Source organism: Heterocephalus glaber, unplaced genomic scaffold, assembly GCF_053883595.1.
Source record: "Heterocephalus glaber isolate CG9 unplaced genomic scaffold, H.glaber_assembly_v1.0 deba00001790, whole genome shotgun sequence".
In the NCBI taxonomy this organism is placed as follows: domain Eukaryota; kingdom Metazoa; phylum Chordata; class Mammalia; order Rodentia; family Bathyergidae; genus Heterocephalus; species Heterocephalus glaber.
The window spans coordinates 1,886,832-1,913,114 of record NW_028258473.1 but is presented as its reverse complement, the minus strand read 5'-3'; the positions used below and the strand labels follow the sequence as shown (position 1 = coordinate 1,913,114).

Here is a 26,283-nt window from a genome sequence, read left to right as displayed (position 1 = left end):
GAACCTTTCTTTTTTTTAATGAACCTTTCTAGTACAGAATGTATTTTGGGGATTTTTCTTTTTTTTTTTTCCTTTTTTTTTGGTTTTTGTTTTTGAGACAGGGTCTCACTATGTATCTCAGGTTAGCCTCAAAGTCAGGGCAATCATCCTGCCTGAGCCTCCCAAGTGCTGAGTTTAGAGGTGTGTGCCACCAAACTGGCTCAAGATTCTTTAACAACTAAGTTTTTCATTAGTCCAAGACAGCCTATACAAGTACAGTTATGTATGTATATGTATGGGTTTAGCAATTTAATTTTTTCTGATACCTATTTTACACACATATACACACATACTTACAAAGCACGTTATCTTTGGTTTTTAAAGACTTTTTAAATTGTTTGGATTTTTGTTTAAATACTATTGTGTACACTAAAATAATACAAAAATCTATGTCAGCATAAAAATAAGATCCTACAATTGGGCTAATTGTTCCTTTCTGAAGTCATCAAGCCACAATATGCAATACAACAAATAGTATGCAATGGAATGTTAGAGCTGAAAGTAAGCTGTTGAGAATCCCTGCCCCTTCCTCATCTTTGTAAAGCCACAGAACCTGGGGCCCCCAGTGAAATGACTCAGCAAAGCCCTAGATCACATTTACAGCAGAACCAACACTATATCCAGCTATCTAGACAGCATGTCCAGGGTTTTGGCCACTATACCATCATTCTACCTCTCCTAATTTGTAAATGATATCCCATTCTCAGAGAAATCTCTCTGAAGATTGTCACTGTCCATTTTCCTAGCCCATTAGAGTCCAAAACTTATAGACTGTTAAAGCCAGATCACCTAGCTTAGGGGTTGCAGTGTGGTTAAACTTAGCCTATGAAAATTTTTATTTAGCTAAAACAATTTTTAAAAACTAAGAATGTAAAGGTCTTTTTTTGTTTTGTTTTTGAGACAGGGTCTCACAATGTAGTCCAGGCTGGCTTCAAAATCATAATCCTCCTACTCTAAAGGCCTTTTGAATAGGGTGAGGTTTCTATATTTTACTGTAATAACTGCAGCCCTATTAGCCCACTTCCAGAAGCTTCATGCTTCTGGTTTTTTTCCTTAACCTCTGAGAGCATGTGAGTTTGAGATCCTTGAATCCAGAGCAGGCATGATTAATACCACATCAAAGTAAAATTAGTTCATGGAAAATGTGATATATGACATTATGTTCTATCAGTAGCTATATTCCAGTAAAAATCCATTTAGGTCTTTTAGGTTAACCAACTGTTCCAGAGGTCAACAAACTACAGCTGGTAAAGCAAGCTCAACCTGCTACCTATTTCCATACATTTTCTTCCCCAGCCAACCTGCAAATGGTAAAGTATATAGATACAGAGAAGAGAGAAAGAAAGAGAGAAAGACAGGAAGGGAGAAAGGGAGAAAGGGAGAAAGGGAGAGAGGGAGAGAGGGAGAGAGGGAGAGAGAGAGAGAGAGAGAGAGAGAGAGAGAGAGAGAGAGAGAGAGAGAGAGAGAAAACAGAGATCAAACCCAGGGCTTCACATGTGTAATCAAGTGCTTTTACCACTGGGCTACACCTCTGGTCTTTACATTTTTAAATGGTTAAAAAAAATTCAAAGGAAGACTATTTCATGATACATGAAAATATGTGAAATATGTGAAAAATATGTGACATTTCAGTGTCAGATTTACTGAAATACTCTCATTTTATTCTCTTTGGCTGCTTTCTCAACAATGGCACAGTTGAGTAGCTGTCAGAAACTGACTGCATGGCCCTCAAGTCCTACCATATGGTCCCCTCTGGAAAAGGTTTACTGACCATGAGCTATATTTTAAAAGGATTTAAACTCTATACTGTCAAAAAAATCACAAACACTTCCGCGAGACTAACAGCTTAAACATTATTCTCAAATGAATCTTTCTAAAACAGCTCAAACAATGCTCCTGTCTAACCAAAAACCTTTTTAGCACACCCTGCCTATGAAGTCTGAAATTCTTAACAGATCCTATATGGTCAGGTATCAACCTTCCATTCCAATCTCATTTCCCAAATTTTTTGTAGCTTATATCTCAGATGGCCTGAATTATTTGTTGTCCCTTCACATTCTCTGTGCCGTTCCTACTGTAAAATGCCCTATCCTGAATACAGTGTCATACTGTAAAATAAGCAGAGCTTTCAAAGTCAAGTCTAGGTTCTGATTCAGACCCTTCACTTTACTAATTCAGAAGATACTTAAGTCCTCTGAATTGCAGTTTTCTCATCTATAGAATGGGACTAATAATCCTTATCTCAGGCTGGCAATACAGCTCAGTGGTAGAGAGCGTGCCTCGTTATGTGTAAGGCCCTCGGTTTGATCCCCAACACTATAAAAATATTAATAAATGACAAGATGTAATGTCTGTCACATGAAAACAGCTAAACAAGTGACAAGTGCTATTAATTTTGCCCAACTTCAATGCTATCCATTATTTTCCCCTATCCTCCCACTGGGAAATGAGCACTCCCTGTAATGTCACATACCATCACAACCTCCTGCCCTCCTTGCTCTTAGCCTCTGATCAGTATCTACTATCTTACAAAACAGTGATTTGTAGTCCTGTCTTTTTTTTTGCCCCACCCCTAGCCATGTCTTGTCTCCTCTACTAGCTTAGGACATTCTTGAGGTCAGGATCTATCTGTGACTCACCAGGGCTGTCTCAACAACCCTCTGAACAATGACCTGAGCATTGCATGTGCCCAAGTACTTACTCAATGAACAGCATGTGTTTGGTGAACTCTACATAATGCACATTAGGTGTCTTATGTTGCCTGGCCATATAAATGTGAGATCACATCACTTATTCTGAACAGTGCCTTGCCCCAGCTTAGCATATATTCAAGAAACATCAAGGACTGAAACTGCCAACACAAAAATAAAGGAGAGAAAAGTGGACAATATAGTCACCTTTCAGAGTGATGTTTTTATTTTCCATTAGTTTTGGAGCTTTTTTTCAGTACTGGGCTTTGAACCCAGGGCCTTGCACTGAGCTACTTCTTCAGCCCTTTAATTTTTTGAGACAGGATCTCAATAAGTCATTAAATTGTCCAAGTTGGGCTCAAAATTGTGATTCTCCTGTCTCGGTCTCCCGGAGTGCTGGTATTACAGGCATCCAACAGCAAACCTGGCTCCATTACTTTAAATTACAATCATCACATGCTCCAAAAATTACAAATAGATCATATGTAATGAGGGATGAGGAAATCAACCACTTCCCCAAGGGAGACAGGTTGAATATCATTCACAATACCAATTACTTCTGCACAGTGCTGAGTAAATCTAAATGCCCAAACAGGATCTACATTTAATGAATTGATCTTCACACACAGTTGTGACTCAAGCCTTACCGAGTTCTGTACAAAACCACACAAGCAGGATAAAATGTAATGCAAGTTCTACCTGCATTAACTTTAAGAAAAACTGCAGCTGATTTCTGCAGCATGGTGTGCCACATCTCATTGGTTCCGAGAAACAACAGCTATTTGTTGGTCAAATTAATTTGTTAACTAAAAAGGTTTCAACCAATCTCCTGCCTTTTAATGCCAGACTCCAGATGCCAAGATGGATCCACACATGTGACTACAAAACTCATTACTGGGATACAGCAATGTAGGGAGTGACATTTCCCAACAAGATAACAGCCCCCCTCCGCCCCCAAAAAGAGGCTCTGCTTCCAACTACTTGCTTATGCACATCCTTTCAGAAATCTTCTGAATATTATATATTCACCAACAGATACATTAATGGCCCAAAGATGTATTATCAGCAATGTACATTTCTTAGCCATTTCCACACACAAAGAACTTTCAGAATCAATTGATTTCTTTGAGCCTTACAATAACTATGGGGTAGGTATAATTACCACCATTTTTATTTATACAAATTTTATGAGGTACAGTGTCCTAATTTGACAAATGCATACACTGCATAATAATCACTTTGGAATAGTTAACATTTCCTTCTCCTTAAAATTTTAATATTTTAATTACTCCCATTTTACAGATGAAATAAGTGGTTTAGGTCAGATGCCAAGATGGGGAAGCTAAGACTACCATACAAATCTTCTAACTCCAATTCCATTGTTCTTTTTTACTTTCTCCTCCACACAGAAAAAGAGCACACCTTTGTTTTACATCCACCCTACCTCTTCTCAGAAAGTGGCCCAGCTGGCAAGGGGCAAGGAAACAGAGTGGGAGTACTGTATAAACATTACTGTGGTTGAGACAGTGGGAAACATCCCCTGCCTTTGCTTTCAACTACTCAAGTATTTATCTATACAACTTAAACAAAAGAAATGGAGATGGGTTGCTGCTGGATTTTAATTCCTATCCATTCTATTTTCAGCTTTCTATGTATACTCCAAAACAGAAAAACACCACAAGTATCAAAAAGCCTTCTGGCCTAGAATATCTTTGGATCTTTTGCCCATAGGCAAAGGTTTGGCCCTACATGATTGCTGACTCCTTGCCTCTTTTAGTCTTAGGAAAGAAAGAATAAAAACTACTACAGTACTTGCCCGTAGCCTACAAAACTTTTGCCCTTCCCCCAAATGTTTTATTGAACTGCATTTTTTTCTTACAAATTTAATTTCTCTGTTAGCTGGTCCTGTTTTTAAGCACAAACACTTGCAGTTTACCGTCTTCACCAAGCCACCTTCTTCCTAGAGCATATAATGAGCTTCATTCAACAGAGGATATGGTACCAAGCAGTTTGCTATAGAAAACAACAGAGCCCAAACATTTCCCCCTTCTCCTTTCAGTGAAGCCTTTTCTATTTCTGTGACACAATCTACATATCTTTAATGTCTCAAGGAACTCTTTTAAATGGAGACACACCCCAAAGCCAGGCCTTTTTATGAAGCTAAGGATCAGCATTTCAAATACCTCATATCTTCAAGGTGCTATCAGGAGTTCACTCTTAATCAGGCCACAACAGGAGGAACTATTAAAAGATCCAACTCAGTCAAATGACCTGCAGGAACTTGAACAGTTTACAGATTCTGAACAAAAGTGCACAGACAATGTATAAAAGAGAAGCACAAATTCCAGGGGGCAAATGGAAGAGCTGCACAACAAATACAATCTGGCAGCAGTTACCATTGAACTGCAGCTCCTAAGGCTTCCTCCCTGCTCTGACTGGACTGCATCTGTCTTAAGCAAGTCCCCACACTGAATCTAGACAATATTTTGGGCATGAATCCACTCAAAACAAAGTTATAAGCATAAAAGGATATATTCACCAGTGACTTTATTTTTCACAATCATTTTTCAGCCAAAAAGACAAAATTAATTATCACCCCATTCAATCATTACCTTCCATTCTCCAGGGCACAAAGGTTTGGCTTGCCTGAACTCTCAACAGGATATTTATTATTCCTCTTTTTACTCCAAGCCTCCTGCCAACCAGCAGAAATAAAAACTTCCACATACAGAGAGAGAGGAAAGGACAGTCCCATGGCTGCATCTGCAATAATCACTGAAAAGCCACACTGTAAGGTTCTTTCAATGCAATAGCCATCAACCTTAGCCCTCTATCTTACTCTCTGGGGACGGGCTCCTTATGACAGGGAGTAGGCAAGTCTTTGTTCCACACTCAAGCTGAATTCAGTGGCAAGTGAAGCCAATTCATAATTCTGAGTTTGGACTGACCTTGACCTAAGCCATAGCTCAATATGTTAAAGGAAAATAATCTCTGGGACAAATGGGCTTTTCTTACAAAATAACTGGTCATGGGGAATATTTTAATATCCCCACATTTATCTGTAGTAACCAGAGGTTGGCACAAAATCATTACTCAAGTTTGTGCCCTTAATTCCCAACTGTTTGGGAGGTGCTGGGGCAGATCCTTGGTCCACTTAAATTTCATCTTGTCCCAGCCACTGGTGCTGAACATGTTTAATAGTCTAGGCAGACTGTCCTTTTTGAACAACCATCTACTAACTAGAGGTTAATTGCTGAGCAAGAGGGTCGCAGGCACAGCTGCGGATCATGTCTTCTAAGGTCGTGGCCATTAAAGGGAAAGCCCCAAAGTTCTGGCTGTATCCACTACTTTCCACTTCTACTAACCCCACTGCTGAAGGATCAGAAACCCATTAGCCTCGGAGACCAGGGCTGGGAGTTACTCCCAATCTTCCCTTCCTCCTGTGGTGTGGAAAGGCTGAAAGGCAAGAGCCACCGGCTCCAGAAAACAGTTCCTGAAAGCCTTCCACTTACTTCTCATAGCACTGATAAGCGCGTTGCCGTCTTTGATGACGTCTTTGATGAATTTATTGGTCCTCTCAAGCTCCTGCTCGTAACACTTGAGCCTCTCGCGGAAATCGGGGCTGTCCAGGTAGCAGTCGCTGAACTCCAGTGGGGGATGCCCCATATTTCTGATGGTGGGGGAGTTGGGGGAGAGAGGAAAGACACAAAGGCCGACAGCATCAGTGGCACAACAGGGGAAATAAAGGAGGTTGACTGAGCGCGGGATCCGCTTAAGGTCGCTCTTAGCCTCTCTCCCTTTGGAGGACAGATACCTGTTCCAGTGAGACTCCTGGGGAGCGTCGGCTGGTGCGGGCGAGGAACGCGCGGCCTGGTGGTGGCTTCAGGTGGCAAGGATAGCTCACTAAAACAGTCCGATCCCAGTGGGATACTGCCTAGGAAGCAGCACGCCCCCTAGCCATCGCCTCTTCCGATAGGCAGCAGAAACCGCAGCCCAGCCCGCCTCCGGAGACGGGCGGGATTCTTCCTGGGCTCTGGTAAACGTGACACTAGGGCCTGCCCAGGGTGTAGGCGGGGGTGAATGCTGGGGTGGGGAACCGCCTTTCCACGCTTCCAGCTCTGGAGCTAGCTGAAGATTTCCTCTGCTGAAGTCCTTGGGCCACCCGGATTGCGCTGTCCCCTCCCCCTTCTTAAAGCCAGCCTCTCCACCCCTCCCCAGCGGAGCCTGAAAACCAAACTTGAGCTCCTGGGTTCCCTCTTCAGCTATCGTCCTTGTAACCCAGGGTTTCCTTACCAGACCCCGCTGGCTTGCTGGGACTTCTGCCCAGTTCGAGGGAGCCGCCCTGCTGTAGGGTTAGGCACTGGAAGGGTTAAGTCCGAAGGGTAATGAAACGTAGGCTTCCTCCATGGACACCGAAGCGGGAAGAGGAGGGCGATAGGGCGACGCACAATAGCTGAGGTAGTCAGGCGCTTCCCTACGGAAACCGGGGAGCAGTCAGGGCCCTAGGACTCCAGCTGGAAAGTATGGCGGCCTGGGAGATGTAGTCTTTCTGTCTGCACGCCCCATGACTCCTCCCTGTGGTCGCTCCACCACCCTACCGGCGCAGCTGCTCTCCCAGGTCAGCATTCCCAGCCTGCCCAGGCTCCCGGGGAGCAGGTGAGCGGCCCCGGGGTGTGCCAGGCAAATTTCTGCAGCTGGAGCAAGAACTCAGGAGGAATGGGTGACGAGAGGCTCTCTCTCACTTTCCATTATTTGGCTGGGTTGTATATTCTTTTTCCTTCCACTTTCTAACCTTTCTCTGACCTACCAACTTAGTTTCCCTTTTCCTGTTTCTCCTGGCTCAAGGCGCTAATTCCCAAAGGCCTACTCTAGGACTCAGACTCTTCTAGTATCTCACTGTCGGCTCAGAACACCCTGCCAAAAAGGCGGCTTTAATTAGGAATTAAGTTTTTACCCTAATAGATCCTCAGAGCATGGTTGTGGAGACACAAATCATTGCATAGGCTGATGATTAAAGCATATGATTTTCCACATGTAATTGGAAAACCTAAGGAGGGAGTGTTATCAGTTGTCTTGCAGGTTACCCAAGAGGCCGTCATTTTCCGCTGTAGAACGGAAGCTGATTCTAAAGGCACTGTTCTCAGTCACTACACAATATAACAAAACGAAGAGTCCAATAAAGAAACATCTTCTAAACATTTAAGAAGTAGCCACATCCAAGGGAAGGGTTTTCTTACCTTTCCCACACCTGCTGAGGATGGAACCCAAGGCCTCCGTATGCTAGGCAAGTCTTCTATCACTGAGCCACACGCCCTGCTCTATTTCCTACTTTTTATCCTAAAGGTTAACTTATGGGAAACTGTCTGGGCCAGGGATTTAGCTCAGTGGTTCCGGCGCCTGCCTCAAAAGCACAAGGTCCCAAGTTCGTTCCCCGGTGCCAAAAAAAAACTTATGGGAAAATGTCCAAAATGGGCTTTAACTGCACCATGAGTGCAGAAATGCAGGTACTAAAGTAAGGTGCCCTATGCATAGCATAGTCTTTCATTCCAGCAAATTTCCTTTCACTCATTTTATAAGCAGTTTTGAGTGTCTGCTTTGACTTACAGAGCTTATAAGATTTTCATCACTGTGAAAATCACCATTGACATTAATTATGTGAGGTATAAAGGTATAATCATGCTCATCTAATTTCTGTACCAAAAAATTTTATTCATCTATGTTATCCTTGGTCTAGACGAAGAAACTAAAGCACAGAGAGCAACAAATGCCCTGAACTAAATACCAAAGGAGAAAGAGGGTTAAAATTAGGACTCAGTCCTTCAGACAATAGTTGCGATAATTGACCACTATCCTGGATTCTTTACACACTTTATCCCTAACCCTTAAAATAATAACTCTTACAATAACCCAAGTGACTTTGTCACAGTGAGGATTGAATCCAGGGCCTTTGTACTGAGCTACATCCCCAGCCTTTGTCATTTTTTTATTTTCAGACAGGGTCTCACTAAGTTACTGAGGCTGGGCTTGAACTTGTGATCCTCCTGTCCTATCCTCCCAAGATGCTGGGATAACAGGTATGTGCCACCACACCCTGCAGGATCTTCAAATTTTTATTTACATAACCCCTAAAAGAATTTTGAGAAGCTATGTATTCACACATTTTGACATGGACATCTCAATTTTTGATCATGATGAAATGCATGCGAAAGGTTTAATTTCTAGCATACTGTAAACATTGATATTTTAAAATAAAAGTTGTTATCACCCTTTTAAAGATATTTAATTTGAAGCCCACCGTCAAACACTCAAAGTAAAATAAAATATAAACTGAACTCTACACCGTCAAAAAATTTATATTGTTCCTTTTTTCTCCTTGAAATCAAATATCCTTTACATTCGCCCAACAAATTTTATGCCAATGTAATGTATTTTATACTCAAAATTCTGCTATTATCATATTGAATTTCTCTGCAACAAAAATATGCCCACAAATATAAAGTAAATTATTTTTAAGGGCCAGGGATTTAGCTCAGTGGTTCTGCTGCCTGCCTTGCAGATGCAAGAACCTGAGTTCAATCCCCGGTACCAAAACAAAAAAAACCAAAAACAAACAAACAAACAAATTATTTTTATTTCCTTGTGGCCATAAGACTCCAAGTATAAAAAGGACTTCTGAACTGAATTATAATTGAATATGCATAAAAATAGATTAAAATAGATAATAAAATAGAAAATAAATAGATTAAAATCAATATTTTGATTATTATTAAATATAGAAATGTATTGGAAATGCATCTCCTTGTGGGACGAAGAAGGGTTAGGTTACAAGACCTCGAGTTAATGTTTCTGGACATCATTATTTGAAATTGCCACTTTGAACAAAACCTCAGTCACATGGCAACTAGCACAAAGAATAAACAACTGGGATCTCATCTTACTAAAAAACTTCTGCACAGCAAGAGAAACCACTAACAGAGTGAAGAGACAACCCACAATGTGGGAAAACAATTTTAACAATCTGTTCCTCAGACAAAGCACTACTATCTAGAATATATAAAGAACTTAAAAAAATCAGATCCCCGAAATTTAAAGACCCAATCTAAAAATGGGCTTCTGAAATGAATAGATATTTCTCAGATGAAGAAGTAGAATCAGCAAATGAACATATGAAATAATGTTCAACATCACTGGTTATTCAAGAGATGCGGATGAGAGCAACACTGAGATTCCATCTCACTCCAGAACGAATGGCTGCTAGGGGCCGCGGATTTAGCTCAGTGGTGCAGCCGCCTGCCTCACAAGCTCAAGGTCCCGAATACAATCCCCAGTACCAAAAAAAAAAAAAAAAAGAAAGAAAGAAAGAATGGCTGCTATCAAAAAATAAACCAACAACAAATGTTGGTGGGTTGTGGGAAAAAAGGAACCCTTCTCCACTGTTAGTGAAAGTATAGACTGGTGCAACCACTGTGGAAATCAGTGTGGAGATTCCTCAAAGAACTAGGATTAGAGGTTCCATTTGACCTAGCTATTCCCCTTCTGGGTATCTTCCCAAAAGAATTAAAAGAATTATACCACAGCGATACATGTGCACCAATTTATAGTGGCATAGTTTGTAATAGCTAAATCTTGGAAACAACCCAAATGCCCATCAACTCGTGACTGGATAAAGAAGACATGGGGTTTTTTTCATGAAATGGAGTACTACTGAGCCATAAAGAATGAAAAACTAGAGACATTTATAGGTAAATAGATGCAAATTGAGGCCATAATCTTAAGTGAAATAAATAGGACTAAAGTGTAAATACCAGATAGTTTCTCTGGTGTGAGAAACTACAAGAGTAAATGAGGACCAAAATGTAGAATAGATAATGTAGAATAGGAAGAAAATGTCCAAAAGGGAAGAGGGCAGGGGAGAAGGGAAGGAAAAAATATGAGAAAAGAAGGAAAAAAAGGAAACAAAGTTTTTGTAAATAGGGAGGGGCACAGGGGTGGATGGGAAGGAAGGGGAATGGGGAAAAAACAAGAGGTAAGTTATATCATGTACAGGTACAAATTCCCAATGATGAATGTCATCACATTGTGTATCTAAAATGTACCAATAAACTTAGGATAAAAAATGAAATTGCCACTTTGTTTTACACTTTGGGTCAAAGCACCATAGCAAGTCTCCTGACCTTTGAAAGGTATGCTTTCCTTCTGAGAAATTCAGAAGGGCAAGTAGGAAAGGAAAACTGAAGGTGAACTGGGAATGGTGGTGAATGCCTGTAATCCCAGCACTCAGGAGGCTGAGGCTGGAGGATTGCCACAAGTTTGAGGCAAGCCTGGGCTACATAGTGAGATAAAGGCCAGCCTGAACTACAGAATGAGACCCTGTCTCAAAAAAAAAAAAAACCAAAAAAACTGAAGGTGAGTTCTCAGGTAAATCATGTTTTAGGAAATTCTACTAAAAGAAATTGAGGATTTGGAAATTGGTTCTCTTTCAGCTATGGTGACCTCATAGCCCTTGGAAAGTCTTTGTACCTTGCTATGGAATGAATATTTACATCATCCTAAAATTCATATTGCTACTGGTAGCATTTAGATGAGATGTGGCATGTTCAAGGTGGTATGGCTGGCCGTAGACTAAGGCTACTGTTATCATTTAGCCTGATACTTTCAGGAACAATCATATACAACTGCAGGAAAGAGGTGCTGCACCTTTATGAACTGTAAGGTGACCCTGTAGTTACTTTTTTTTTTTGGTAGTGGGGATCGAACTTGGGACCTTCTGCTTTTGAGGCAGGTGGCAGCACCACTGAGCTAAATCCCCGGCCCTAGTTATTTTTGTGTCAAATGAGACCTTCCAGAGAAACTTACAAGGAGCCAGACAAAATTGCAATCACCCTGCTCCACCCCTTTTAGGTGAACTAGTGTAAATTTGTTCATTCTAATACTAAATTCTTCCCCCAGAGACATTCTCCACAGGCCACTTTTTGAACATAGGATGGAGCAGAAAGACTCGGAACTGAGCATGCTAAGTATATGCCCACCTCCACATGTGGTGAGTTTTCCAGTAGTGTTTCCCCACTAAAAGCTCCTTGCTTGGGGAAAATTATGCCCACTGTATGCTCTCTTGTACTTGCTCCAAGCAATAAACTCTTCTTCTCCTTTTTTTTTCTTTTTGGTGCAGTATTAAAGATCAATACCAGGGACTCTCTATCACTGGGTTACATCTTCAGCCATTTTCACTTTTTATTTTGTAACAGGATCTCATTGAGTTGCCCAGGCTGCCCTGGAACTTGCCATCCTCCTGCCTCAGCCTCTCAAGTATCTGGGATTATACCACCTTGTCTGCCAACTCAAGTACCTTTTTTTTTTTAAGACAGGGTCTCACTGTGTAGTTCAGGCTGTCCTTGAACTTACTATGGAGCACAGGCTGGCCTCAATTTCATGAAGATCCTCCTGCCTCAGCCTCCTAAGGGCTGAGATTACAGGTGTGCACCACTGTGCCCAGCTATACAAGGGGCTCTTTCTTTACTCTTTATCTCCTCCTTGTGCTTATCAGTTTTGCATTGCATTAGGTTATAAAGAGGATGGTATAATTAAGAGATACCCTTTATAGACCTGCTCTAATTTTTGCTTTGGCAGCACATCTACCATACACCAGCACTAGTAAAGAGCCAGGTAAGGTGGCCCTCATCTATAATCTCATTACTCTGGGAGGCTGAAGCAAGCAGAAAGATCATAACTTCAAGCCCAGCCCGGGAAATTTACTGAGACCCTATCTCAAAATAAAAAACGCTAGGAATGTAGCTCAGCATGAAGATTCTGGGTTCCATCCCCAGTACTGCAGAAAAAGTAAAACACTAGTACAATGCCTGGCATATAGTATTTTTTCAACAAATGCATCTTCCCTTTCTAATTTGCTTCCCGTGTAATCATATACAGCAGTAAATTCATCCCCTCTCTGGGCCGGAGATTTAGCTCAGTGGTTTCGCCGCCAGCTGTGCAAGCGCAAGGACCCAAGTTCGATGCCCGGTACCACAAAACAAAAAAACCCGAAAATTCATTCTCTCTGTCTCTCCCCACTCTCTCTCTCTCTCTCTCTCTCTCTCTCTCTCTCTCTCTCTCACACACACACACACACACACATCTGAAATCAGCATGCAGCAAATATATATGTATCTTCAACATAAGACTAGGGAGACAGTGTTTTGGAAATTATTCCCAGTGCTCCTCACTTGCTCCAAGTAATGAACCTCTCTTCACTCTTTGAACCCCTAATTGCACTTATCAGCTTTTCATCCAACAAGAGGTGAACCCTTTACATTGCTACAATATGTTGAAATCCTTACCCCAAGGTGATGGCATTAGGTGGCAGAGCCTTTGGGACATGGTCAGGTCACAGGGACACAGTCTTCATAAATGAGATTAGTGAGTGTCCTTATAAAGCAGGCCTGAGAAAATGTCTCTTGTCACATCCCTGGGTGGGTCTGGGGTCACCAGCCCACAATTGAATTTTCCCAGGCTTGTCTCTCTCTGACATAGAAAGAGGAGGAAGAATCAAAAGACAGTGCAAGCAAGCGAAAAGTTTATTTACATAAGGAAGAGAGGAAGAGATACAAAGCTACTGGGGCGGGGGGGGGGGGCAGAGCTGGGTAACCACTGAGGATGGCCAGCAATCCTGTATTTGTGGGAGTGAGATGGTAGTCCTTCCCTCTGGGGGCAACCCTACCCAACTGATTGGTCTGCTAGGAGTTTGGGATTAGTTTGGGTTCCAAAATGCAACAATTAGGGTGGACAATGTTATAAAAGCACTGACTGTCTGCAAGTTACATTCTTGGGACATTGCAGAGGTTATTCTCCTAAATTCTAAAGGACCTATGTCCTTTTTCTGACCTTACAGAGGAGGTCTGATCTATCCCTATACCTTCCACCATGTAAGGACAAAGAGAAAAGATGGTGGTCCCTGAACCATGAAGAGGGCCGTAATTAAACACTGAATCTAACAGTGCACTAATCTTGGACTTAGTCTCCAGAACTACGAGAAATAAATTTGTTGTGTCTTGTTTATAAGCCACCCAGTGTATTATATTTTTGTTATAGCCACCCAAATGGACTAAGAGATTGCTCCAGGGCTGGGTAACCCCTACATAAAGACAGCTACCAGAGTACCATTATCCTCATTTTACATACAAGGAAAATAGGCTCAAATATTTGCCCTATCTCAGGTAGCCAGTAGAAGTTTAACAAGCTCCACTGGTCAGAGGCAGTATGAGTGTGTGGCAATCAAAACAATGCACATGTGCATGCACACAGAAGCAGGGTTTAGCACCATTAGACAAGGAAGCAAAAAGAATCCCATCTTGAACATTCTGGGGCAATGGTAATGTTCCACATCTCGATAAGTGCTTGGATCACACAGGTGTAAGCATTTGTTAAAACTTAAGGATATTAAACCAAGTGTGATACAATCTTGTAATCCCACCACTCAGGTGGTTGAGGCAGGAGGATCACCAAGAGTTCCAGGAACCACATAGTAAAACCAAACAAAAAAAAATTAAGATGCTTGTACTTTATTCTATGTAAATTTTACCTCAAAAGAAAAATGCAAATATATATGGAGTTCCATCGACAATATATATGCTGAAATATTTAAAGTAAAGGGTACAAATGTCTACAGTTTACTTTGAAATGCATAAAAGATAACATGAACTGATAGGTCAACAGGTAGATGGAGAAATACACAAAGTGAATTTTTTCAACTCTGCTATATGCTAAAAGTTTTTCATAATCAAATGTTGGAAAAGAAAAATCCCATTTCTTGTATGTTTATTGTATGTCAAGGTAACACTACCTCCAAAAGTCTTAATATAAGCCACTCCTCTATTTCAGCTATGAAGCTATGCACAGAACAAGCTTGTACAGACTTGAAGTTCAGCCTAGCTCTATCCTTTAGAAGCTCTGTGACCTTGAGCTAGTCACCTATGTCAGTCCTGACCTACCTGACAACCTACACTCTCATTTGAAATATCTTTTTCAATTGTTTTCTAAAGATTGAATTATAATGTATGTAGAATTGTCTGGCACTTAACTCCTTAGCAAATGTTGCTTGAAGGCTGGGGGATTGCTCAGTGGTAGATCACTTGCCTAAAATGTGCCAGGCCCTGGGTTCAATTCCCCCATACCATGCAAAAAAAATAACAGATGTTAGCTTCATCTAGGGTTTCTTATGGTTTTGGTTCTGATGTTTATCACAGGAGACAGAAAGAAGTCAGACTGCTCATGGTGATATTCTCAGAATAACCTTCCCATTGATATAACAACACAAGGTGACCCCTGTTCATTATCATTATAGAAAAATTAACGGCCATGCTTCTGCTCAAAGAAATCATTTTGGTTCAGTACTACTGTTATGGGTAGTTTCTTCAGAAATGACTCACCAATCAAAAGTATTTTAGGTCCTTCTTCCCTCAAAGAATTGGATGAGACAAGCCAATAACGGTGCCAAAAAGTTTATTTGAAAAATTCAGGGTAGGTAGGTATGGGAAAACCAGCTCTTCAGAGAAAACTTGGGCCAAACAAAGAAAAAGAGGATAAAAGCAAAAATAAAAGTACACGTTGCTTCTGAGAAATGCAGCTTGGGCTACCGTGCAAACTCACACACAATAACGACTTTCCATGATGGCTGCTCTTCTTTTATGCCATCCATGTCTTCATGTGAGCTCTGGAGAAGTCCTACATACAGTGATCCTGGAGTTGCCTGGGATCTTCTAATTGAAAGGTCTCACCCATTTCCCCAACCAGCTTTGCCACACCCTACCTCCTATAACATGACCCTAGCCCGGAGAGTGTACCTCAAGAGGTTCAAAGCCTGCCTGACGTGCACAAGGCCCAGCACAGCAAAAAACCAACCAACATCTAATCTGTTTTGTGATCTGGTTAATATGCATATTCCTGGGCCGGCAGCATAGCCTGTAGTCAGTATCCCTCCTGGGGAATTAAGAACTGGAAACTGAAGTCCTAGAGTCAATTATTTCAGCATACTATTTATTCTAAAGCAGAGTTGTAGGATAGCTCCTGGGCTCACCTTTCCCCCTCCCCCACACAGCCAAGTATCAAACCCAAGGCCTCAGGCATGCTAGGCCAGAGATTTGCACCTAAACTCCAGCCCCAGCTACAAGTTCTGAAGGTCATTCCTTCAGCTTGAGTCATCCACCTCTGCTCTTGATGCTTATCAGTTTGTTGTGTCCATCAGTCCTTCCTGCTGGAAGGGAACCATACAATAACCTTTTAACCAGATCAAACAGAGTCAGTAGCATCAACAGAGTCAGGATCAGGCTCCTATAAATCGCATATCTCTTTCACAACTTGAAAGAAAAACAAAGAAATCAGGTTTCATGGGTTTTTAGGAAAGGCAATGCTGCCTAAGAAAGCCAGACATACCCAATATTAACTTACTATGCCACTTTCTACTTCATCTTTCCATCTGGGACCATAGTTGGCCCCATTAAAATATTTCTTTACAGGACCGGGGATTTAGCTCAGTGGTTCTGGTGCCTGCCTCACAAGCGCAAGGTCCCCAGTTCAATCCCTGGTACCAAAAAAAAAAAATTTCTTTACAGATGAACTGTTTCCCCTCTTCCATGGGCCACCCAGCCTTAGAGCTAGCCAATTATGGACTGAAACCTCTACAAACTGTGAGCTAAATAAACCCTTTCCCTTTAAAAAAATTCTTTACAGTATTTGTTAATCATTTGTGTATGAAGAAAATGGAAGGAGCTTTTTTAATAACCAGCCCGAGAGACTGGAAAGAAAAGAAAATTTTCCAACTAATCTTTTTTTTTTTTCAGTATTGGGGATTGAATTCAGGACCTTCATGCTTACCTATATCTCTAGCCCTTTTTGTTTTGTTTTGTTTTGTTTTGTTTGGGGGGGAGGTACCAGGGATTGAACTCAAGACCTTGTGCTTGCAAGGCAGGCACAATGCCACTGAGCTAAATCCCTGGCCCTAGCCCTTTTTATTTTTTATTTGAGAGAGGGTCTCATTAAGTTGTCCAAGCACTATTCAGACTTTCAATCCTTTGGCCTCAATCTCTTACAGTCCTGGAATTACTGGAATGGGCCACTACACCGGGCTCCAAATGACAATATTTTATGCTTCACTAATCTATTATGCATAAATAAGAGTTTTACCCTACAAGTGAAATGAAGACACTTCTCAGAAGAAGTCCAAATGGCCAATAAATACATGAAAAAATGTTCAACATCTCTGGCCATTAGAGAAATGCAAATTAAAACATATTGAGATTCCACCTTAATCCAAAAGAAAGGCTATTATCAAGAAATCAAATAAATGGTGGAGAGGCTGTGGTGAAAAAGAAACCCTCCTACTTTGTTGATGGGAATGTAAACTAGTATAACCACTATGGAAATCAATATGGAGATTCCTCAAAAAACTAAAACTAGAAATTCCATTTGAACCAGCTACTCCCCTTCTAGGTATCTTCTCAAGAAAGTTAAAGACATCATATTACAGTGACACATACATCTCCATGTTTATAGTCACATAATTCATAACAGCTAAATCTTAGAAGCAGCCCAGATGTCCATTAATAGATATATGGATAAAGAAAATGTGGTATTTATACACAAAGGAGAACTATTCTGTCATAAAGAAAAAAATTGGGGTCATTTGTAGGAAAATGGGTGCACCTTGAAACCATAATGTTAAGTGAAATAAATCAGATACACAAGCTCAAATATTGCCTTATTTCTCTTAAATGAGAAACCCAAAGTATAGATAAAAGCAAAACAAAAGATAGATAATGGGAAATAGGGAGATAGATCTTTTTCAAATGAGACAGGAACCAAGAGATGAAGGGTGGGAGAAAGGAGGGGAGGGAAAAGAGATGAAAAAATAATTGAGATGTTACGTACACACACCAACTCCACACAAGGAATGTATTCATGTATTACAAGGATATACTAATAAAAATAAAAACTGAGGGGGGGGGGAGTTTTATCCTAAAGATATGGAATGATATTTTCTCATCTCTGTGCTTCATTTAAAGGATCCTAAAAGTTTTTGTACTGAAATGTTACAAACCTTCCATTAAGAGAAGGTAAAAGTTGTGGAGGTTAACTGACCTGTATCAAGTTTTTATGGTTAAAGAGCCTGGAAGGGAACTAGAGATAAGAATGTAGGAAGAGAAGCAGCAAAGACTGATGGCATCTCTTATGCAGGTAACTGTACATAAGTGATCAACTGTAATTTGTACAATTCTTTGAGAAAGCTTCTCATCACCTTCCTTTTACCTGTGAGGCTGCTGAAACTCAGAGAAGTTAAACTACTCTGCTGAGATCAGCAAAGAATAAATGATGTACTAGAGGTTTAAATCCAGGACTGTATCCAAAGCCATGTTTTTGTCATTGCATTATAATGCCTTCCAGTATAACACACCAACATTAATTTCCATTCCCTCCTGCTTTTGTGACTGGATGTACTTGGAACATTCATATGGAAAAAAATAGTTCAGGGTCACTTCTTGGTAACTACAACAAATGTTTTGAAATTATCTCAGGCTGAGTATTAATAAAAGATTTATATTGAACTTTAACTAAAAAGCTGGCTGACAAAACTGACTTGCATGCTCAGCTTTCTGGAATTTCCAGACTTTCACCACATGAGCCATAAGCCAAATGCATAGCTGCCCTTCAGCCCCACCACAGTGCTAGCCTTGCCCCTGGTTCCAGTCTGGCTCAAATCCTTTACTACTATTGGCACTATTCACAGTTCCAGTCTTGGCCTTGGCCTGTTCTCTACTTTGGCTGGAGTTGGCCTGGTTTATTTTCTTAGCTTAAGTCAGGATTTTAAAATTTCTAGGAGCTAGAAATGGCAAATGTTTGAAAGAAGAAAAAAATCCTCTTCCAAAATTCTCTGTAGCAGGCCGGGGATTTAGCTCAGTGGTTCTGGCGCCTGCCATGCAAGCACCAAGTCCCGAGTTCGATCCTCAGTACCAAAAAAAAAGAACAACAAAATTCTCTGTAGGGCTGGGGATTTAGCTCAGTGGTTTTGCCGCCTGCTGCGAAAGCACAAGGACCCGAGTTCGATCCCCAGTACCAAAGAAAAAAAAAATTCTCTGTAAATCCAACTCTCTACTTAGCCTCCTCCTTCAAGTTTCCCCCTTATGGTGTTTCTTAGTGAAAAAAGCCACCCATTTATAGCTTTTTTCTCAACATTGACAATTGAACCCAAGGCCTTCAAACTAAGCTATATATCCCCAAGTCTTTATTTTTTGAGACAAAGTCTTGCTAGGTCATTAAGTTGCCCAGGCTGAGCTCAAATTTGAGATCCTCCTACCTCAGCCTCCCAGAGTGCTGGGATTGCAGGAGTGTACCACCATTCCCAGCTCATTTATAGCTTTTAAAATGTATTTATCTGACAAAGTCATGGTGTACCACATGTAATCCCAGGGATTTAGAAGGCTGAGGCAGGAGAATCTCCAATTTGAGCCCAACCTGGCAATTTAGTGAGACCCTGTCTCAAAATAAAAAATAAAAATGGGGTAGGGAAGTGGCTCAGTGGTAGAGCACTTACTTAGCAGACATCAGGCCCTGGGTTCAAGCTCCAGTATAGCATTTAAGGGAAAAAAGTATCTTTTTATTGGGAGGCTAAGACAGGAGGATCTTCAATCCAAGAGTTCAAGATAAACCTGGACAACCTAGAGAGACCTCATCTCACAAAAAAGTAGTTATATTAATCTATGTGATTAAATATTTACCAAAACATTTCTTTTGTGTATTACTAGGGATGAAACCCAGGACCTTTCACAAGGCAACCAAAGCCACATTCCTAGCCCTACACCAAAATTCTTTTTCACAGAGATCACCATTGTCACCACACTTTTGTTATCAGGTAGTTTTTGTAGAAATGGCTTACCAATTAAACATATTTTAGGTCCTTTTCACCTTGAAGAAAGAATTGAATAAGACAAGTCAAAAACAGTGCCAAAAAAAGGTTTTTCAAAAATGAGAGGTGAAGGAGTAAGGGAGAAACTGGCTCTGCAGAGCACACTTGTGCTGAATAAAAGAGGAAAAGAGAAAAATAGCCAAAATAAAAGTACACTCTGGACTGGGAGGCACAAAGTGGGCTATTGTGAAGAGTCATGGTAGTGGGCTCCTCATGGTGTCTGTCTCCTTTATGTCCTCTACATCTCATGGGAGTCCACAAAAGTTTTTAATATGGGCTGCTGAGAATTTTTTGGCACTGTCCTGGGATCTTATAATTAACAGGTTTCACTTATTTTTTCCAGCTAGCTTTGCCATGCCTTAGCTCCTATCTCATGTTCACATCAACAGGGCCATATAAATGCTATCTACTGGTAAATACCTGAGGAACTTTTCTTGTGATTTTTTTCTTTTCTTTTTTTCATTTTTTTTTTTTCTGGTACTGGGGATTGAATCCAGAGCCTTGGCAATGACCTATATCCCAAGCCCCCTTTTATTTCATTTATTTTGAGACAGTCTCGGTAAGCCACTAAATTGCCCAGGCTGGGTTTAAACTTGAAATCTTCCCTCCTTAGCCTCCCAGTCCGGTCTTGGAACCATTTTCTACATACATTTTGACTTCTAGTTAGCCATAGTTCAAAAAAATCTCAGAAGCATCTACTTGGATTCTAAGAGATTTTGTATGGGTTATGGATCTTCGGCTGTATTACTTTCTAACTTTCAGGAAAATATCAATATCCACCTTCCAGCACAGCTTGCTGTGATACCCCTGTTTCATAGCATCTTAGAAGGCAGTATGATCTACTAAAAGGTCAAAAAGCTTCCAGTAAATCCTAGAGGCTCCTGCTGAACAATAGAACCTAAATTATAAAATTGTATTAATGGTTCTTAAACTTCAATTTGCCTAAGAATCACTTAGGGTGCTTGTTGAACCATAGATTTTTTCGGGTCCATCTCCCAGCAAGTTGGATGGTATGATATTGGTTGAGATATGAGTTAAGGCCTGAAAATCTCAAAGAATCAGAAAATAGAAGTCAGGGAGTCTAGACAAGTTCTTGGAAAATTTCAATTTTTAACAAGTACCAGAGATGATTCTGATAAAGTGCTCAATCTAAGCCTCCAGTCTTATGTGCATTGATAAAGGATTTTATCTATTAAAAACAGGTTGAGACATAATGGTCCTCAAACAACAATGGTTCTGATTAATAACCATGAGTGAAAGTTTCTATTCCTCATTTTGGCAACAGTTAGGCTTTCTGGCTTCCATTCTAGTTTATCTTATATCTGACTCTAAGCTAATAATTAAATAAATGTGATTAAATAAATGTAGATTTACCTAACATTGTGGTTACTTTCACTGGTACTACATAATATAGTACTTTCTAACAGAATTACTAGAATGATAACTCCATAAAAATAAGTATTTTCCAACAGGTTTCTGGACCTGATGGTGGGAAGTTACAAAGAAGCCTGGAGACAATTGAGCCTAGAATATTTTTTGTTTTTCTTTAAAAAAAAAACCACACAAGGCAAAATATCCAACTTTTCCAGTTTCTAATTCTCTCCTTTTCAATAGTAAGATAAGCAATACACAAAGGCTCAGAATAATATGCCACTGGCTGCAAATGAATAAAGAGTAAAATACTAAGATACAAAATAAAGCATTTTAGCAAAGAAGTCTAGGGCAATATTAATTGGTCTTTTACAAGAATGTACAATTTTTATGCTAATTTTATAAATGAACACACAACACAAGGCGATGGGCACTGAGATGGTTGCCTTAAGATGGCAACGGTATGGGCTGGGGGGCAGGGCAGTGGTAGAGCATATTGGAGGCCTTGGCTTCCATCCCTAGCACCACACACACACACACACACACACACACACACACAAGATGGCAACATATGGTGGCAAGGCTGTGGCACAGACCCAACACATGCCAATCATGCTTTCCCTATCACATTCTTAAACCAACATTACCACAGGAAAGAAACTAGTTTCATAACCTTAAAAGAATGAGTTGTGGGGGAATTCACATTTCAACCATCAAAAAGCTTGATTAGGTTTATAAGTTGCTCTACTTAATTTTCTTATTAAGAACAATTTTCGATTTTAAATTAATAATGTTAAATAGTGAAAGATAAACAAAACACTTACTTCAACATTTACTACATCTGAGGCACCTACACCTACTTAATCTCTACAACTACCACTATCCTTTGAGGTAGATATTACTATGTCATTCTCATTCTCATTCTCAAGATGGGGAAACTGAGGCTTAGAAAGGTGAAGCAACTTGTCTGAAGTCACACAGACTGGAAGTAATTGCAATGGGAATCGCACCTAGTGGTTGGGGTTGAGAACATTACATTTAGCTAGAGTATTGTTCTAGACTGCCTTTGTATTGCAATACGATCTTCATTATATTGAACAAGATTTAAAAGTTGGCTAAAAGCTGATGTTGAAGCCAGATTCAGTGGCACATGCCTTTAACCTCAGAATTCTGGAAGGCTGAGCCAGGAAGATTATAAATTCAAGCCTAATTTGTCTCAAAATTTAAAAAAAGAAGTCTGGGGTTATAACTCATGGCAAAGGCCCTGGGATCAATCCCTAGCACCACAAAAAAATAAAAATTTTTTAAAAAGGGAAAAAATAAGAAAGAAAGAAAAAGGAAAAGAAAAGAAAGAAAACCAAGAGTTCTCATAGACAGATTGTGAGGATATAAACTAGTATGAACATTTTGGAAAGCAATTTGTCAATGTCTACTAAATTTTAAAAAGCATATACACCTTAATCCATTAGCTCTACTTTCAGGAATTTGTAGTATAGATTTCACTGTAGAAGCATGCAAAGAGATGAACAAACATATTGACTACAGCATTTTTTTGTATGGTAAAAACTGTAAACTTCTGAAATGAGCATTTTTTTTTGCTTAAATTCTTTTATTGGTACATTTTAGGTATACAATACGTTTACATTTATCTGAAATGAGCATTCTTAAGGGACTGTATATAAATGATGTACAGGTATGCAATGGGAAATTATGCACACATGATAGAGAATGATTTAATGTAAAAATACATCTAATACCTGTGAGCCCTTCACCCCTAAGATACATCGTGTACAAGTACAAGCACCCAATGATAAACGTAAACTTATTGTATATCTAAAATGTAACAATAAAAGAAAAAAAATACATCTAAAACATGTAAGTGAACAAAACTACTTGAAAAATAGCTGCACATTAGTATCTAGATTATAGTCATCTTTTTGTGTTTTTAAGACATATATACAGAGTACTTCAATAAAAATGGAATACGTCTATGTGTGTATGTATTTCCTCACAAATGATTGTAATAGTTCTGATTTGGGAAAATAGAAATGGGACAGAGAGATTTTTACTTTACATCCTCTCAAACAACTTGAATTTTTATTACAAGCATGTCTTACTTTTACATTAAGAATGAAATTAAATCAATCTGGGTGTGGTAGCTCAGGCCTGTGATACCACCTACTCCAGCAGAGGCTGAGGCAAGAAGATCTCAAGTTGAGCCCAGCCTGGACAGTTTAATTTAGCAAGATCTAAGGCCGAAGATTTAGCTTAATGGTGCCTCCACCTGCCTCTCAAGTGCACGGTCCTGAGTTCGATCCCTGGTACCCCAAAAATAAAAATAAAAATAAATAATTTAGCAAGATCTGGTCTCAAACAAACAAACAAACAAACAAAAGAATGAAGCTAGGCATGATGGTTCATGCCTGTAATCCCAGGACTCTGGGAGGCTGATGCAGGAGATCACAAGTTTACCTCAGCCTGGACAACGAGTAACTTAGCAAGATCCTATTTCAAAATAATAAAAATAAAAAATGCTAGGGATGTAGCTAAGTGTGAAACCCCTGGGTTCAAAGCACGGTACAAAAGAAAGAGAGAAAACAAAGTCAAGGAATGTAATCCAGTAAATTTTGAACTATTTTTACCATGAACATAGAATATTCACACTACAGACTGGATAAATACGTACATGTATATACATATATGCATATATACATACATATTACATACATATAAACATACATATACATATAGATAAAACAAGTTTCACAAAACAATATTTGCTACAAGCAATGTACTTCAAAAGTTTCTATTCCAGTCTATTCTATTTGATTTGTTAAAATACTGATCACTACACATTAAAATGATTTCATATCACGAAGTATACCTCAATCTGATCTGTTTACATGGTGCAGGCCCACCCAGAAGCCATAATGCAGAGGGCAACCTATCGTACCATTTCAACCCAGCCCAATGGTTGCCTAACCCACAGATACAGGTATTGCAACGAACAACACTGAGAGATTTTCTTCTTTATTCCTTTCTTTCCTTCCTTTCTTCCTTCCTCTTTCTTTTCTTCCTTGGCAGTTGTGGGAATGGAACCCAACACTGGCATGCTAGGCTGGTATTCTACCATTGAGTCATACCCTTACCCCCTTGAGATTTTAATTTCTTAAAGCAGGAGAGACACTAATATATTTTTTTACTTTAAAAGGGTTACTGTGGCCAGACATGGTGGTGCACAACTGTAATCCCAGCTACTTAGGAGGCTGGGGCAGGAGGATTGCAAGTTCAAGTCTAGCCTGTGCAACTTAAAGGGGTCCTGGCATAAAATTTAAAAAATAAAAAAGTTGAGATATACCTCATGGCTATATGAGCTGGGACCACTGCTGGGAGGTCAATACCTACTACCCCTGCAAAAAAACACCTATACTCTGTCCCCCCTTTATCCAGCCTCATACCCCAAAACCTCCTCAGACTCTGTACTGTATTAGATTCTCTGCTTGGTAGAAAAATTTTTTCACTCCATACTCAATTGTTAGTCTTTATTTTTCAATTTAACAACTTAGTAATGACTTGTAGATTGATAAACATTGATCTAGTTCACTAGGAAACTGAAAGAAGTTGGTCCTGTTTGTTGCTCATTCATTTTAACATGGCTTTTACATATTCTTCTGAATGTACCACCAAATTTGGATAAGCAAATTCTTGTTTGTTTATTGTTTGTTTTGGTGGTACTGCAGATTGAACCTAGGGCCTCCTGGGTCTTAGGAAAGTCCCTACCACTAAGTTAGAACCCTTAGAACCCTAATGCTTATTCCTTGATACCAAGCAAAAACACATTAAAAATCCCACTGAACCTAAAGATGTGAAGAGAGGTTAGTTGGCCAGGAAATTTAGGAAGAAGCATTAGACTATTTAACTAAGAAACAAATTTAAAATATTACATCATTTACATATTTTATTGTTGATATGAGCTTTCATAAAACTTTTTTTCAAATTATATTATGAAAACAAAAGTATATCAATAGAATATTGAAGAGAAAATACAAGTTTTTTTATACTGCTTTTTTTTTTTTTTTTGGTACCTGGGATCAAACTCAGGACCTTGCAATAGCGAGGCAGGCGGCGGCAACACTGAGCTAAATTCCCGGCCCTTCTACTGCATTTTTTAATGAGCAGGAAATTGAAACTATTAAATACTGTGCCAGACAGCATATAGAGGATCTGTGACACGGGTGGTAAAAGAATTTATCGATAGACTTTGTTTCCATTTTTTCCTTTTCTCATATTTTTTCCTTTTCCTTCTTTCCTTTCCCCTACCCCTCCTATTTCCCCTACCCCCTTGGAAATTTTCTTCCTATTTAACATTATCAATTATTCATTTTAATCCTTATTTACACTTTCAATTTCTCACACCAGAGAAACTATTTGGTATTTACACATGTGTATCCTACTTATTTCACTTAAGAGTATGGCCTCAATGTGCATCCATTTAGCTATAAATGTTTCTAGTTTCTTATTTGTTATAGCTGATTAGTACTCCATTTTATAAAAAAAAAAAACACCACATCTTCTAGGGCTTGAAGAGAGGGCATGGAAATGGGGAAAAAATAAGAACCAAGATACATCATGTAAAGGTACAAGTTCCCAATGATGAATGTAAGTGTATTGTATACCTAAAATGTACCAATAAAAGAATTTAAGAAAAAAAAGAATTTATCAATATATAAGAAAGAAAAGAGTGTATTTCAATCACTGAGTGCACTGTCAACAGGAACATTGGGCCAGCACAGATATCATAGGTAAGTGCATGCAGATCCCAGTGAGAAGCCTGCATGTACCAAAGCTGCACAGGTGCACCGGTCCCATCCAGGGCCCCACCAAAACACCAGCAGCTTGGGCCCACAGGCCCCAAAGGCCTGGGTGAAAAACAGCTGCACAGGCATGCAGGTCCCAGCCAGAGGCATGCCCAGATACCATCCAAAGTGTGCCCAGGCCCCAGCCAGAACCCCACCCAGAAAACAGTGCAGCACAGGGACCCAGAAGACCACCTTCTGAACACAGGAATTAGTGCAGTGGTGAGCAGCAGAGAGAAGGCCTCTCTGAGGCTTGGTGAGAATTGAAGCCCACTGGGTGAGCAAAAAGTCACCTTAAGAAAGGCACAGCAGGCTGCATTTCTTGAAATGAGAAGACACATAAATAAGACTCAAAAACAGTCTTCCAAATCACCTA

General features: G+C 39.9%; 2 protein-coding genes across 5 annotated transcripts in view; one reads left to right on the top strand and one right to left on the bottom strand.

Moving 5' to 3' along the window:
* Positions 1 to 7,198, bottom strand: part of Ophn1 (oligophrenin 1) — a 508,962-nt gene extending 501,764 nt beyond the window's left edge. For 2 of the 4 annotated variants that reach the window (XR_015448092.1, XM_087203251.1), the window contains exons 1-2: positions 6,544 to 7,010; positions 6,242 to 6,399 (exon numbers count right to left, since the gene is read on the bottom strand). Coding sequence is in view for 3 of the 4 variants with exons in the window: in XM_087203251.1 (XP_087059377.1) it covers positions 6,242 to 6,395 (154 nt within the window). In the remaining variant the exon portion in view is untranslated. The other 2 variants (XM_087203252.1, XM_087203253.1) reach the window with 2 other exon arrangements.
* Positions 7,199 to 7,230: 32 nt separating this feature from the next.
* The window catches only part of Yipf6 (Yip1 domain family member 6), a 110,169-nt gene continuing 91,116 nt past the window's right edge, over positions 7,231 to 26,283 (top strand). Inside the window, exons 1-2 of the mRNA XM_021249850.2 lie at positions 7,231 to 7,385; positions 8,723 to 8,803. The gene's annotated coding sequence lies outside the window, so the exon portion shown is untranslated. The remainder of the gene's footprint in view (positions 7,386 to 8,722; positions 8,804 to 26,283) is intronic.